Source organism: Rhamphochromis longiceps, linkage group LG16 (genome assembly GCF_057381845.1).
Source record: "Rhamphochromis longiceps isolate RC_006_pf linkage group LG16, R_longiceps_female_GT1.1, whole genome shotgun sequence".
NCBI classification, from domain to species: Eukaryota; Metazoa; Chordata; class Actinopteri; order Cichliformes; family Cichlidae; genus Rhamphochromis; species Rhamphochromis longiceps.
Window position 1 is genome coordinate 15,547,907 of NC_140572.1, and position 15,901 is coordinate 15,563,807.

Sequence of the window (15,901 nt, forward strand, 5' to 3'; positions counted from 1 at the left end):
GCACAAATGTTACAGTTTAAAGTTCCCATTTGAACCCACTTATTTGGAATTACCAAGCCTGAACCATTCAGATAAGACAGGATGGGTCTTTGCTGTCACGTTGTTTACTCCAAATTCTAGCCCAATCTTCTAAATGTTTTGGGATTCAGAAGATACGTTTTCCAACCTTCTGATGTCCAATTTTAAATCCGTGCAAACTGTTGCCTCCGATTCCTGTTCAGCTCACAGGAATGGAACTTGTTCAGGTTTTCTGCTGCTGTAGTCCATCTGCTTCAAGGTTCAATGTGATTTTTGTGCACACCCCTGTTGTAACAAGTGATTTACTGTTGCCTTCCTATCAGCCCAAAGCAGCCTGGCTATTGTTTTCTGACTTCTGGCAGCAACACGGTATTTTCACCCTGAGAACTGCTGCTGACTGGATATTTTCTCTCTTTTGGACCATTTTCTAGAAGCCCAAGAGATGGTGGTGCAGGAAAATCCCAGTAAATCAGCAATTACTGTTCAATTCAGTTTAATTTAAATAGGAGCCAACTCAAAGGTCTTTATGTTGTAAGGCAGAGAACCTACAATAGAAATTTCTGAAATACTCAGACCAGCTAGTCAACACACCAGATTCAAAGTCACTTTAATCACCTTTCTTCCCCGTTCTGAAGCTCAGTCTGAATGTCAGAAGACCGTCTTGACCATGTATACATGCTTAAATGCACTGAGTTGGTGTCTTATCACTGGATGATTAGATATTTGCATTAACGCACAATTGAACAGGTGTACCTAACAAAGTGGCTGGTGAGTGCATACCCAGTGGCTAATTGCTATTTGTGTCTGAGCAGTTTTTAATGTCATTTTCTGATAATATGTCCTGCTGGACTGAACCAAGGACTGAACCAAAAAATTGCAATCTAGCAACAAAAATCTTCATCTGAAATGTATATTTTCTGATCTTTATTTCTTAAACACATTCACATTCATATGACTGACAATAACGTTTATCTCAAAGGCACGGGTGTTTTAAACGATGGAGGGAAAAACGCTAAACTAGACCTTCATCGTGGTAAACTTTTCCCCCCTTTGCTTTTAAAAGGTAAAAAAATTACACTCATTGTGTATTAGCTCCCCTTGCTCTGTAATGTGGAGAGAGAAGCTGCTATATTGCTGGAGATTCTACGGTTTCTCTCACAGTCTTTGAAGATGATGGAGACAGAAAACAGTACAACCATCTTGTCAGAATGGACTAAGGTCTTTTGTTTCACATTCTGTTGTTGGTGGTAGTGTTGGTGAAGGCAGCTTCATTCATTTCTGTGTCCGAGTCTTAAAAGCGCGTTGAACAGATGATCTCAGGCAGAGACGTTTGGTCTTTAGCTGATTTCATGTCATCCTTCTGGGGTGGCTTGAAGGCACATGGCCACCTGAATCTGGAAGCAGATGAAAAGAGCTGTGTCAGTACGGCTGATTCTTTGTGGCTTTTTTTTTTTTTTTTGCCTTTTTTGTTTTATATGGAAAACACCAATATTTTCTACATATTGCTAGGTCCATATATATTTGGACACTGACAAGTTCTATTTTTTTACTGTTTTCTGAAACATGTTCCAAATATAGTTATATAATAGACATGGACATAATGTATAAACTCTCAGCTTTCATTTATGGGTATCCACATTCAAATTGGGTGAAGGGTTTAAGGGTTTCAGCTATTTAACAGGTGCTACCCTCTTTTTTAAAGGGACGAAAAGTAATTGGAGCCTTTGCTCAAAGGCTATTTCATTATGTCATTATCAATTAAGTAGATAAAACGCCCATCTGAGAAATTGCTAGAAAGACAGAAAGTGGTAAACAGTGGTGGATGATCGCAGGATTGTGTTAAAATGCTTTCGTTCCTCACATTTGCAATGCTTTGTTCAGCCCATTGAATTAAAAATGAAAGTCTGCACTTCATCTGCATCTGAGTTGTTTCATTTACAAACCTATTGTGGTAATGTACAGAACATTAGCGCTTCAAATATGCCCCTGAAAACAGAACACAACCCTCAGTAAGAGCAGTCATAAGGTTGGACAGACTTACCTCTGAATTGCTTGCATCTGATCGATGGTGTCGGGAAGCGGCTCTCTAAAGGTCTCCGGAAGAAAAAAGCAGAGCACGACACTGACAAGTGAGAGAGAACCCACAAGCATCCACGGCAGGAACTCGTAGAACACAGCTGCGGACAAGACCAAAGCAGATTATACAAGATTAGTGAAGTCAGTCTTTGTCTGCTACAGACTGCATCACTAACCTGCAGGTCAGTTTACTAAGTTTAGAGACAGGTAGCTAAGCATTAAGGTTGTTGTTGTTTTTTAACTTATTTTCAACACACCAAGACTTCCCTTAAAGATAATCTGAACCCAAATATCTCACCCAGCTGCAGTAGGTATGGGGAAATAGAGGATCCCACTCTGGAGAGCATGGCACAGGATGACATCACTGTATTTCTGATGACTGTGGGAGAGAGCTCTCCAGTGAACATGTACAAAATGCCCGTGCCAACCAGAACACCAAATTTACCCAGCAGCACCAGGAACAGGGTGAGAGCTGGATGGCCTGGAGGGAGGGGAAAGAGCGTAAGCTTTTGAGGATGGAAACAAATTATTTAGAAACACTAACCAATAGTCAAAGAGCCTTCCCTCTCTTAAATGCCAGGCCAGATTTTCTATATATGTTATTTTCCAACAGCAGCATGCAGGTTGCAAACATTTAAGGCATATTTTACACATATTTTATAAATGCCCATGCTATACTATTGTTTGATCTGTGATTTTTGTCTGTTTTTTGGGGGTTATCATGCATAATAAAGCTTTTGAAGCTATAAATGACATGTTATTGTCGCGAAGTGAAAATCATAGTACACACACTTTTAGAAGGAGTACTAGGAGTATAAATGCACTATAACTTGGTCATTTTAGCCAAGTAGTTGGTGGTTGCTAGGCAAAATGTTGATGTCATAATATCTGATATAGATAAGAGCCTTTAAAGGCTTGCAGTGTACCTGTGTGTCAGTTTTGTGTATTATCTGATGAAGAGTGTTTTCGAGCACTACTGGCATATTGGCCCAGAGATGAACTTGTGACCTGTCCAGTCCTGCTTCTCACCAAAAAAGGCTCTTAAGAAAATCAAAGTTACTCTGGGGCTTGGCCAGACAAACAATTATGGGTTCAAAATATTTATTGTTTAGATGAATTAATGATTATGTTCACAAAGAGAGTGAGAAAAGTGCAACGGGGGAGTACTAGATTATAGTGGTCTCACTCACTGTGCAGAGTGACCTGGATGAGGAAGAGTACTAGCGCCCCCAGCAGGGAGAAGCTGATAAAAGACAGGCGGCGGGAAAGCCTGCATGCACTTAGCCAGCTGACAGTGTATGCTGGTAGCTCAACAGCTGACAGCAAGAAGTAATTCAGGAAGGGGTTGCCATAGAGTGTAGACATATTGAATGACAACCCAGAATAGGTCACATGTGTAGAAAGCCTGCAAACAACAAGAGAACAAATTTTTTAAAAAAAAGAGAGAGAAATTAAATCCTGTTAGCATCACTGAGACGCTGTAATGTCGAATATATCAATAAACCAAAACGTCGGTGACGTAGAAACTTGTCCAGCTCACAATCTATCGCTATTCACAGGTTATGATTATTAAAACAGCAAATGTGATGTGAACCTTGACAACAATTTGCATGAAGACCCATTAGATCAGGGACGGCCACATACAGCCACATTGATCTGAACTGGGATGAACCAGGGAAGCACCTCTTTCGGTCAGTTCTGTACTAGTTCTGAAAAAACAGGAATTTCTCTATGTTTTGATTGTTATTGTTTACCTATTACTTAATTACTTGGGTGTTGTACGAATGACAACAGGGGGTGTCTCTTATCAGTAGAGAAAAATTGTAAAACTTAAAATACAGTTAAAAGTCCAAAATGTCTGCCATCATTCACATTTTATAAAGTCATCCAATGGGCCACATTGTAGTCTTTGCAGTGCCAATTCTGGCTCTGAGGCCTTATGTTTGACACCCCAGAATTAGATGTTCATTATATGTAAGTTTAGTTAAATTCTGAACAATTCTGTAGGAGGAGGAGTGAGTCTTGTGAATTCTTGAGGGGCAACTGGATGGATGATGGATGCTTCATTACAGGATGAGCAATAGCAGGGTCCGTCGGCTGGAATAGCTAAAACTGCAAAAAAATCAAGTTTTCATGAGAATGGCACTAAAGGAAAGGTCACTGACTGTTCAAAGGGTTCAAAATACATCCTGATGATGTCAGCATGTCCAAAGAGATGTTGGCGGCCACAGAAGTCACTAGTAATGTCCTCCCTAGTAACCTTTAAAACATGGATTACTTCCTTTTAATGTTCTTGCTCCGGAATAATGAAACTATCAATTATGCTATACTGTAGTTAGCAAGAAATCAGTTCCTGAGAGCACCTGCAGAGGAGAAGGTTCAACTCACCAGAGAAACCAAAGTATGAGTGTGACACTTCGAATGCTTTTGGCCTTTAGGAGGTCCAGGAAATTGAGGGTCTCAGCCTTCTTGCTATCAGACTGTTGAACCTACAGTGACAGAGAAACGTCATTGCAGTGGCCACAATAGTTTACAGTGTGGAACAAAGTTGATGTCAGAAGCCCTTACATTTGCAGAGAGGAAGATAACAGGAGGAGCTTCCACTCCGTTCTCCAGAGCCGCTGACCTTAACAAGCGTTCTGCTTCTTGCAAACGGCCTTTAGACACTAGCCAGCGAGGAGACTCTGGAATCAGCCTGGTGGACAGACAGACACAAATCTAGATTGTCTGCAGTTCATCAGTCAAGTCATCACTTAGGTGAAAACACATCTACCTGAGTAGATGGAGACAGTGTTAATTATTCATTAAGTTGCTGCTGAAATACATAAGTTCAGAATTTATCTCAGAACAATAAGAACACCTGTAAAATTAGTGAAAATGTACTCCAAATAGGTGTAGATGGCATAGTCATGCTAAAGAAAGGTATAAAGTTTCACTTCAAACACACATTTAGTGTTTGCTTAGTTGATCCACAGTAGAAATACAACATCCATGCTGAAAATAAATGAGCAGGAATGTGTGCTAGACGTCAGCGGGTTTGTCTTGAGTCTACAATCCTGTTTGCAGTATTCATGATCAGGATCTGAGCTGGGGCAATGAGGGTCCACTCCGTTGGTAGATAATGTGATCAGAAGGTCACATTCATTATAATATTTGCAACCGAGTGTGAAGTGGCTGGGATGACTGAGACCATGCTTCAGTTCCATTTTGGTGGTTGTTTGTCTTCAAACTAACTATTGCTTTCTTTGGGTATTTCTCAATCTAGAATACAAGTGATGGGAACATGGACTATGAGATGGACAAGTGCATTTGTGTGGGCTCACTTGTAAAATGTGTGTTATGTCAGGTCTTTGTAGTGAACAGAGAGTGGAGCCAGAAGACTTTGGTTTACCAGTTTATCTATGTTTGCACCTTCAACTATGAAAACAAGTGTGACTGAAAGAATGGGTAAGAATACAAACACACCAAACCCATTTTCTGAACTTTAAAGGGTTTGCCCCCTTTAATGATCTCATACAGCAAAATCCAGTTTTGCAGAAATGAGCATCTAACATGGCCTTCTAGGCATGCCCAGCATGAAGGAGACCTAGAGAGATTACATATCTCTTTTGTCTCAGGTTCCCCCAACAAGGAAGCAAAAGGACATCTGGATAAGTGGAAGAAAGTGATGGATGGATGGATGACGAACAGACACTAAGGTACACATTTAGCTTAATGTTGGTGTTAAGCATCAGTGTTGGACAATCGTACATGTTTTCGGTCAGAAAGAAAAATCTCATGATAGGCAATGAAAATGACCTAAAATACTTTTTACACTGAAGCGCATTTACACAAATTCCTCAACATTCTGTCTATCACACACTCTCCATTAAGTCTAACTCTGAAAATGTCACCAGCAAAAAAAAATCTTGATAGTGTAGTGAGGTCATTTTACCACCAGAGGGGGAGGCTGGCCAGCCCAGGCAGGGCCATTAACAGCGACAGGTGTTTCCAGTTTCTGAGCAAGTAGGCAGTACCAGGAAGCAGCATCATACCAAATACATACATGAAAGGTAAACACATGCTGGCGTAGAGAACTCTAGATGAGCCAGCGAGGATCTCTGAACCTGTGGAGAAATTTCACAAGAGGGCAGAAGTTGTTTTTGTTTTTTGTTTTTGTTTTTGCCTGTCCCGTTTGGCTCTTTTGCCATCAGAATTATTGTCTAAAGGCGAAGAAAGATGCCCAACGGATTTACTTTACCAAATGGACCATCCCAGCCTTGCCGTAATGGTCCATTTGATTCACTTTTTATTGTTTATTTTATTTTATTTTCACTTGCTAAATACGGGACAGATTTGATTGGGGAAAAGAAAGGGGAGAAAGAAAGAGGGAAAGAAAAACAGCGGGGAAGAGGGACGTGGATAAAGGGCAAAAAACAAAAACCAACAAAATAAGCAGACAAAAAATACATGTCACGGCGGGGTGCGCCGGTGTGAAGAATGAGGTAGACCCAAGAGCAGACACGGTGGAGACAGAACTAGGTTTCCAAAATAAGGCAAGCCTTTATCGTGGCTGAAGGCATAACAAAAACACTAGGGAACACTGAAACTGGGAAAACTAAGAAGACAGAGAACACTGTGTAATCTAAAAAGGCTAAGACACTCTGTGAAGGAACTATGGAAAAACTATAAACACAGAGTAACTAAGCAGGCTATGAAACACAGTGTCACAATAGGGGAAACTACAATAATACAAGATGAGGATAACAGACGATCTGACACACAAAGACACACTGGGCTTAAATACACTGAGGAAGTCATCAAGGAATTAGAGACAGAAGGGGAACACAGCTGGGAGGAATAAGACCTAATGAGACAGGGGGAACAAAGCTAGAAACTCTGACATAAGACAGGAACATGAACCTTCAGAGTAAAACAGGAAACAGGACACCACTAAACAAAAACGCAGACATGACACTAAGAGACAGACTAGACACTGAACTAAACCTGGAATAAACATGAGAACAAAAAACCTACGAACTAATCCCTAAACAAGAATAACTGAAATATAGAGTCATAATCATCATTATCATCATAATAAGAAAAGAATCCAAAATGCAAAAACACACCAAAACATAACAACTCAAAATACTGAACCGTGACAATACATATATCAATCACCTGGATCACCTGTTGAGAAAGAAAAAAGAGAAAACAAGCAGAAGAAAAAAAAGAGCAACATAATAAACAACATCACGATGATCTATGGGAATATAACAGTAAATACTAAATATTAAACATTATTGTGCAGCACGTAAGATCGACAGCGCACAGTGTGCTTTGAGGTAGGAACCAAAAAGCAGGGACGTGCAGAGGGGGGGGCTAGAGGGGCTTGAGCACCCGCCCCTTTCCTGATGAGTGCCCAAAGTGCCCTTTTGTTGAGGCAACTTTTAAATTTTTTTTATTTATTTATTTATTTTTTTTATGTGTGTGTGCGTGCGGAGTCCTGTCTGTGCCCCTCAACAATAATATTTAACTATTAATCATAGTTTTGCTAAATAGTCAACGGTGCAATAGACTCAATACTTGAAATGTGCAATTCACTTGTATTTTTATTTTTATTCCTATTTATTCTATTTATCCCCTTCGTATATTTTATTTATATTGTCTCTGTATTTATATATATGTGTGTGTGTGTGTATATATATATATATATATATATATATATATATATATATATATATATAAAAAAACACCCAGCACGCCCCTGCGGGCGGTTTATCCTTCAAGCTCGGGTCCTCTACCAGAGGCCTGGGAGCTTGAGGGTCCTGCGCAGTATCTTAGCTGTTCCCAGGACTGCGCTCTTCTGGACAGAGATCTCCGATGTTATTCCCGGGATCTGCTGGAGCCACTCGCCTAGCTTGGGAGTCACCGCACCTAGTGCTCCGATTACCACGGGGACCACCGTTACCTTCACCCTCCACATCCTCTCGAGCTCTTCTCTGAGCCCTTGGTATTTCTCCAGCTTCTCGTGTTCCTTCTTCCTGATATTGCTGTCATTCGGAACCGCTACATCGATCACTACGGCCGTCTTCTTCTGTTTGTCTACCACCACTATGTCCGGTTGGTTAGCCACCACCATTTTGTCCGTCTGTATCTGGAAGTCCCACAGGATCTTAGCTCGGTCATTCTCCACCACCCTTGGGGGCATCTCCCATTTTGACCTCGGGACTTCTAGGTTATACTCGGCACAGATGTTCCTGTACACTATGCCGGCCACTTGGTTATGGCGTTCCATGTATGCCTTGCCTGCTAGCATCTTGCACCCTGCTGTTATGTGCTGGATTGTCTCTGGGGCATCTTTACACAGCCTGCACCTGGGGTCTTGCCTGGTGTGATAGACCCCAGCCTCTATGGATCTTGTACTCAGAGCTTGTTCTTGTGCTGCCATGATTAGTGCCTCTGTGCTGTCTTTCAGTCCAGCTTTGTCCAGCCACTGGTAGGATTTCTGGATATCAGCCACCTCCTCTATCTGCCGGTGGTACATACCGTGCAGGGGCCTGTCCTTCCATGATGGTTCCTCGTCTCCCTCCTCTTTCTTGGGTTTCTGCTGCCTGAGGTATTCACTGAGCACTCGGTCAGTTGGGGCCATCTTCCCAATGTATTCTTGGATGTTCCTTGTCTCATCCTGGACTGTGGTGCTGACACTCACCAGTCCCCGGCCCCCTTCCTTCCGCTTAGCGTACAGCCTCAGGGTGCTGGACTTGGGGTGAAACCCTCCATGCATGGTCAGGAGCTTTCTTGTCTTTATGTCAGTGGCTTCTATCTCCTCCTTTGGCCAGCCTATTACCCCAGCAGGGTACCTGATCACGGGCAGGGCGTATGTGTTGATGGCCCGGATCTTGTTCTTACCATTCAGCTGACTCCTCAGGACTTGCCTGACCCTCTGCAGGTACTTGGTGGTTGCAGCCTTTCTAGCGGCCTCTTCATGGTTCCCATTTGCCTGCGGGATCCCCAAGTACTTGTAACTGTCCTCTATGTCTGCAATGTTGCAATGTTGCCTTCATATATATATATAATATTCTGTAACTCTGTAACTTCTGTCGGTGCTGTGCTTTTTTGGAAATCGAATTTCCCAGAGGAACCCACCCGAGGGATTAATAAAGTTCTATCTAATCTAATCTAATCTAATCTAATCTAAAAGGATCTGGCTTGCATCAGTCACATGATCACATTTAACCAATGATCGCCCTCGACGGCAGAACGCGCTGGTTACGAGCCGGGAACGAGCTCACAAAGAGCACGCGCATTTTTTGCGGTCCGGAGCTGTAGGAGAAACACAAGTTAACTCAGAGACACAGACTGATGCGACAAACCCAGTAAGTAGGTGTACAGCGCACACTGTAGTGTATAGCACCCAGGAGTATTAGCTTATTACGTACACGTTGGTAAGCTGTCTTGTTGCAACTGACGAACTGAAACAAACGAGCGTGCTGTGTGTGCAACAGCGCGACAAACATTACCTGTCCTTTTATTAACTGCACAAGTAGTGCTGGTCATAGCTGCTGGCTACCTGGCTGTCATGGGTCTGTAGCTCTGTCACCGTTTTAGGGAACATATTTAGTTTTAAAGTAAGTTTCTGGGCATTTCCTGCCTTTCTGGAGGGATTATATTTCACTAAAAAACGATCTAATATGCATGTCCACATAATAATTATTATAATTATAATATATTAAAAAACACACGCTGTATTTTAAAGAACATACATTAAGAAGCAGATTATATTAGATTTATATTTTAAATAAGACAAAAGTTGGATTTTACAGCAGTAAAAAGATTGTATCTCTACAGTTTAAAAATGTAATAAGCTTTGCCCTGCACAGAGTGGATAGTGAAACAAATGGAATCATCATAAATACATTATTTCATATTTATTACTTCTCCCTCCTCATTGCTTTATTATTGTAGCTCTAGTAATAAATAATAATGTAAGGATGCCCATAGTATATACAGTATTCTGAAGGTCTAAAATGTCACTGTGTGTGCATGTGTGTGTTTTATTTAGCTGGATTTAAAAAAATATTACTCATGATATAACATTGTGCAGACATGGCTGGTAAGGACATGAGGAGGAAACAGTAGGAGCTGTATGAGGCTACTAAAGGCAGTGCTATAACATTTTTCTGTCATCATTTTATTATAGATTAAGTGCAAGAGTTGTTAGGTGTGGATAATTAGATTATAGTTTATTGCAATAGCAAGTTGTGCCTTGTTCTCAGATAGACAGCAAGTGGAGAGTGATATATGAAATGATGGGAAGGAAGGAAGAAGAGAAGCAAAGAGTGATTCACAGGCAGAGCCGAGTTTATGTCACAGTTTTTCGTTGCCTTATGGTTCCAAGCGCTGTCACCAATCTTTGCATTTTGTTATTATCTCATGACACTTGTTTAATCAGCTACCATCTCTCCTGTGGACTTTTTAATGTCTACAGTCTCAGATCAACACAGCCCTGCCCTTCCCATATTAGATTCTTGATGAATGTGTGTTGTTGTTATTCAGCATGGTTCAATGTGCCCCTTTTTAACTTTGAGCACCCGCCCCTTTAAACCTCTCTGCACATCCCTGCCAAAAAGGGTGTAGTTTGTATGTGTGAGCACCCGTGTGTACACCTGTGAGCATGAGCGCGCTTGTTTTTAAAAGGTTCCCTCATGTAATGATCTGCTAGAGGGTGTGGGGGGGCCACAGCCCCGTCCACCAGCGCATGAAGCAGGTATGGAGGAGATCAAAACTCCAGACATCCAGAGGCCCCCGGAACACAAGAGACCAACAGAGGGGCAGCTGCGCCACTATCCCAGAAAGAGCTGAGGAGAACCCCAGATGAGGGGTCACTCAGCAGCCGTGGAGCAGAAGCCAGGGGGGTTGCAGTGACGTGCCTGTGAGCTCCGCCGGCAGCCAGTTGTGCCAGAGTGACCGAGCCCCAGGCCGAGAGGCAGAAGTTGTTGATTAAAAGGTTTATTTTTCAATGAGATTTGATTAAGAAAGCAGCAGTACAGCATGCAGCCAGTGGAAAGTAGTATCCTGAAAACAAGAGAACACACTTACCCAATACAAACAGAACTATGTAGCTGGTGAGCTGACCCATGCCAACCATGAAGAAAAGCACAGCGAAGACGGCCCAGGACTGAGCAAATTTCAAAGCAAGGCTGAAGATACTAAGTGTGGCAATCGCACCAAAGAGAACAGGCTTCCTGCCAAACCTTTAGCACAAATACAACAAAAGCGCAATCAGCCACATGAGCACATATGTTCTTCTTTTTATATATTTATGTTTTTGGTTTTTTAAAAGGAATAAAGCATTAGCAGCTAGCATGACCACTATCCAAGAACGCAACATATTTTATTTAGTACAGTGTGAGCTAGCTCACAGCTAACTAGCAGACTTGTTTTAATGAAAAACATTGCATTTATGCTAACTTTAGAGACTTTAGAGACTATAACTTTAGAGAATTGTTGAACTGTAAATTTACCGGTCAGATAGCTGTCCAGAGAGGAAACAGCCACAAAGTCCTCCCAGAAAGTAGATGAGAGAGGTCAGTGGCTGTTTCCACCGGTTGCCACACACAAGGTTAAACTAGAAGACAAGGAAAACATATAGATATCTTGGCGTCATTCTAGACCCAACATTATCCTTCAAGAGTCACATAAATAAAGAGTCCCAGGTACTTAAATTTAATAATCGAAATTTTAATCATATACGTAATAATTTAAATATGAATGTTGCAAAAACTTATTTTTACTCAATGATCATCTCTCATATGGACTATTGTTTGACGTCCTGGTCACTTGCTTGTCCAACAACACTTAAAACTATTGAAAACATTTATAAAAGAAGTTTAAAACTACTTGACAAAAAACCGACTTCCCACCACCACTGTCATGTGTTAAAAAAAAACATAAATTACTGAACTTCAATAACTTAGTGAAACTTAAAAGAGTGAGTTTAATATATAAAGTCTTACACTCCCTTGCTCCACCACCACTAAAGCAGTTCATTAGGCATAAAGAAAGCTCAGACAGGACCACTCGAGCTACAATCTGAGGAGACTTGTTTATACCCTACAGACGGACAGCATTTGGGCAGAACGTCCTCTCTGTTAAGGGAGGCCATCTGTGGAACAGTCTTCCTCAACCAGTTAGAGAATGCTCTACACTCAATTTGTTTAAGGCAAAGGTTAAAAACGGGTTATGGACAAATCAAGTGTGTGATCATGTATGAGTTGTATAGTTTTAATGTTTTATTTGGGAACAGAATGGTGTGTATGTGTGAGTTTGGTGATGGAGTTTTTATTATGAATGAATGATGAATTTTTATGAATTATTATGTCTATTTTTTTTTATGTTTAAGGACAACAGATGGAAATTAGCCTTTGGCTATAATCTGGCATGTTTACATTCATGTCTTTTTTTTTACATTTATGTTCATTAACATGCACTGTCCTAAATAAATAAATAAAATAAAATAGATATTCTGAAGCAGGCATAAAAGCATAAAATATCGAACGCGTACACTGGAATATAAAGCAAACAGGCGAATGTAACCTGCAACTGGAAGGGGACTCAGCAAGCTCGCAGGCCACTGCTCGGTCTCACAGTTATACAGAGCACTACTTTCTGTCTTCCAGCTGTCCCTGTGCAGACTGTTAGCTTCATTAGCATCCATGTTGCTTTGTTTAGATGGGTTTGTAACATCAGTTTTTCTCTGTCCTGATTTTACTCCTCAGGCTGTTTGATTTCTTATTCCTGTCACTGTTTGTATGACCACAAGTGGCATAAGGCTAAGCTAACTTTAGAGGGTTTCCTCAAGCAAAAGCTTCTCATAAATCACTGTGTGGTAAAGGATTCGATGTTGCCTTTACTGACTCATCATCTACATCGCCTAGTTGCCCTGATCTATGTCTCCTGCCTGTTTTCTTGGCTGACTGTTTGCCCGATGTTTTGCTTTCAGGTAACTTTTATTGGCTGAAACTGTCTGTTTGAAGTCGTCTCTTTGGAACCATTATTTGTATCCTGACTTTGTTCAAATCACTGTGTGGGCTTAACACACCACAAAAATAAAATTCAAATATTGTAATTTACACGTAAATTTACTAAGCCATCCTATTTATTTATTTATGTATGTTTGCCTTTATTTATTTATTCTATGTTCCATCGATGGAGTTGCTCCTCCTATCCTATCTGCAGTCATTTGAGGCAAACCATCAACTGGCGGCTATTGTAACAAGCTCCAGCTGGTTTTACAAACAGAAGCTGGCCAAATCATTAAATCCAGTTATTATAGTTCTATATTTTCTAGTTCGTTTTCATGTTGATTTCATTTAGACTTTTCAAAATTGTTTTTATTGTTCGAGCATTTTTAGTTTTAGGTAGTTTTTTTTTTCTTGGTTTCTGTCTCAGTTTTAGTCTTTTCAGTTATTATTGTATAGAGGGCATATGTAAAGGGCAAGATTTAGAAAAATTATTACAAATGTTTCAATAAAAACAGAGAACTGTTTGAAAACAGTCTTGAAGACATCCAGAGTCTCAATAAACATGTCCATGACTACTGCATCAGGCAAGTTTTAAATAACAAACTAAGATAAAACTAAGATTTTTTTTATTTTAGTTCATTTTCCAAATTCACAAAATCGTTTCAGTTTTAATCTTTTCGTTTAAATTGCTATTTTTATTTTAGTTAACTAAAATGTTTGTTTTTTTTACCCTTCCAGTTTTAGTTTGTTGTTACATTTTAGTTAACTGTTATAACCTCGGGACAGATTGCATCCCAGCTAAATGTGCTCCAATATAAACACTAATACAAAATAGTGAGGGGGACACTTGACTTTAACAGTGAAAATGGGGGGGAAACGAAGTATATATATATATATATATATATATATATACATATTATTTAACCAGGAAGTCCTTTGTGATCCAGGGAGACTTGGATCTGAACAATATCATTTAGACAGTAACAGTACCTCAGTGACTACAGTCGACTCGTAGTGCTCTGTGCTGTAGATCCATCCATCTTTGCACTCCTCCTGCTTCAGGCTGGACAGCATGACCCCTGCGCTTGCTCCGAGTGCAGAATAGTTGTAGATCTGGCCTAGGTTGGGTCTGATTCCCAGCTCAGACAGGTTTTGCACCAGGTCCAGCTCATACCGGCTACAACTGCTTCTTTCCAGCTGCCCGGCCACCTGTTGAGCAGGAAACAATATATTTGTTATTGCCAACTTGCACTGCAGCAGCAGGGAGGTGACATGTGCCAGAGCAGGCTACATCAGTTCAGGTTAGACCAGTTCTGACAAAAGTGAGGATCACAGCTGGATCCAGAGCACCGATATAAAGTAAAGTTTCACATTGCCTTCACATTGTGTGTGTATATATATATATATACACACACACACACACAATGTGAATGCTTAAACTTTTATTGTTAAATTGTTATTATTTTCTTTCCTCTACATTTATGCATCAGCACAATTTCAATTATTGTCTGGTGTGACATAACAGCAACAGCAGCTGCACGCCCCTGCTGTAGTTTTTCATTGTTTTACTGTGAGAGATCTGAGCGCTCCGTCCACCCTTGTCTCATTGCTGATAACAGTTTTCATTGAGAACAGCTGAGAACGAAATCTTGCATGTGTAGCTTCTTAAATATCAGTTTCACTGCTTTGCGAACAATAGTTACTTTACCTCCTCTGTGCTGATATGTGTGTGGGAGTTGAAGAAAAATGAACAAACGTGAGGACAACATGTTACTGACAAAGTAACCGTCATGAGCTTGTGCAGTGCAGGGGTAAATGACTTGGATATCTTGTTGCAGATTTAGGTGAGCTGACTGTTTTAGTGCGAGGCTCTCTCACGCTTATATTACAACAAAGTAATTCAACTACAGCTGCAAACAGCAGAGGAGCAGTGGGCAGAATAAAGGGCTTTTGTCATGTTTGTTAGCAGCAACCATCAGACCCACAACAACTGTGTAAACAGGTAAAATTCATCTGCACTGACAGAAATGACACAGATGACTATAAAGATTGTGTGTGAATGAGTGATTGTTTTTGACTACTCTGTGAATTACATCCAGAATCATTCAGTTCTTACCTGCAGTGGGATGCTGGCCTGCATCCAGTCCTGGCTCAGGTTCCTGTGTGCTGGGATGTAACACTGGTGTGGGGGGGTAGCCAGCAGAAAGATGACAGACAGGATGTTGTACCCGGCAGGAAGACAGGTGACACACAGCAAAAAGAAGACTTTCATCTGAAACCGGCCCCACGTCCCAAGAAATGAGATGGATGCCTCATAATCCTGCATTTTACTGGCCTCTGTTGTATTCTAGTTCACTCTGCTTGTTACTTCTCAGCCTTTAGTGTATTGTCACTGAAGAAATTCAGTCACAAATGATTAAAAAAACATTAATACTGTCACAATAATGTGCATACAAGTGGTAAAAAAAAATACCAATAAGGAGGCCAAATTAAAATATGTGCAAATCACTTGTGTTGCGTCAAAGAGAAAAAATCCTCAGCTACTGCTGCATTGAGTGCAATATATCGTGGCTGACTTGATAGAGTTATTGTCAGTGTAGTATCAGTGTCAGCTTCCGTCTGGAGGAGCTCGCTGCTGCTTCAAAACTTTTATCCCTGGCAAGAAAAAAGAACTCCACCTCTAACTCCTCTCATTCTCCTCCTTAAAAATCTGACTTCACATTGAAGCTACTCATGACAACTCATCATACCAGAGAGAGAGAGAGAGAGAAAGCAGGCAGCTGAGGAAGAGACAAAGTGCC

At 40.8% G+C, this 15,901-nt stretch overlaps 1 protein-coding gene across 1 annotated transcript; it reads right to left on the bottom strand.

Annotated features, from left to right (window-relative positions):
* Window positions 1-477: 477 nt before the first annotated feature.
* Window positions 478-14,212, bottom strand: LOC146650818 (solute carrier family 22 member 4-like). The gene is made up of 10 exons (XM_085383985.1): window positions 14,091-14,212; window positions 11,601-11,704; window positions 11,176-11,330; window positions 6,029-6,200; window positions 4,663-4,789; window positions 4,483-4,583; window positions 3,285-3,499; window positions 2,393-2,575; window positions 2,060-2,195; window positions 478-1,412 (listed from the first exon to the last, which is right to left on the bottom strand). The coding sequence occupies exons 1-10, from the start codon at window positions 14,172-14,174 to the stop codon at window positions 1,310-1,312; spliced, it is 1,380 nt and encodes a 459-aa protein (XP_085240111.1). The 5' UTR covers window positions 14,175-14,212; the 3' UTR covers window positions 478-1,309.
* Between the last annotated feature and the right edge of the window lie 1,689 nt (window positions 14,213-15,901).

Excerpts from the sequence above, each read along its gene's own strand:
- LOC146650818 (XM_085383985.1), bottom strand. The coding sequence starts at position 14,174 with ATGCTGTCCAGCCTGAAGCAGGAGGAGTGCAAAGATGGATGGATCTAC. Across the intron at positions 4,790-6,028 it reads GCCAGCCTCCCCCTCTGGTG|GCTGATTCCAGAGTCTCCTC; the intron begins GTAAAATGACCT and ends TCTGTCCACCAG. Across the intron at positions 3,500-4,482 it reads CTCATACTTTGGTTTCTCTG|GCTTTCTACACATGTGACCT; the intron begins GTGAGTTGAACC and ends TGTTGTTTGCAG.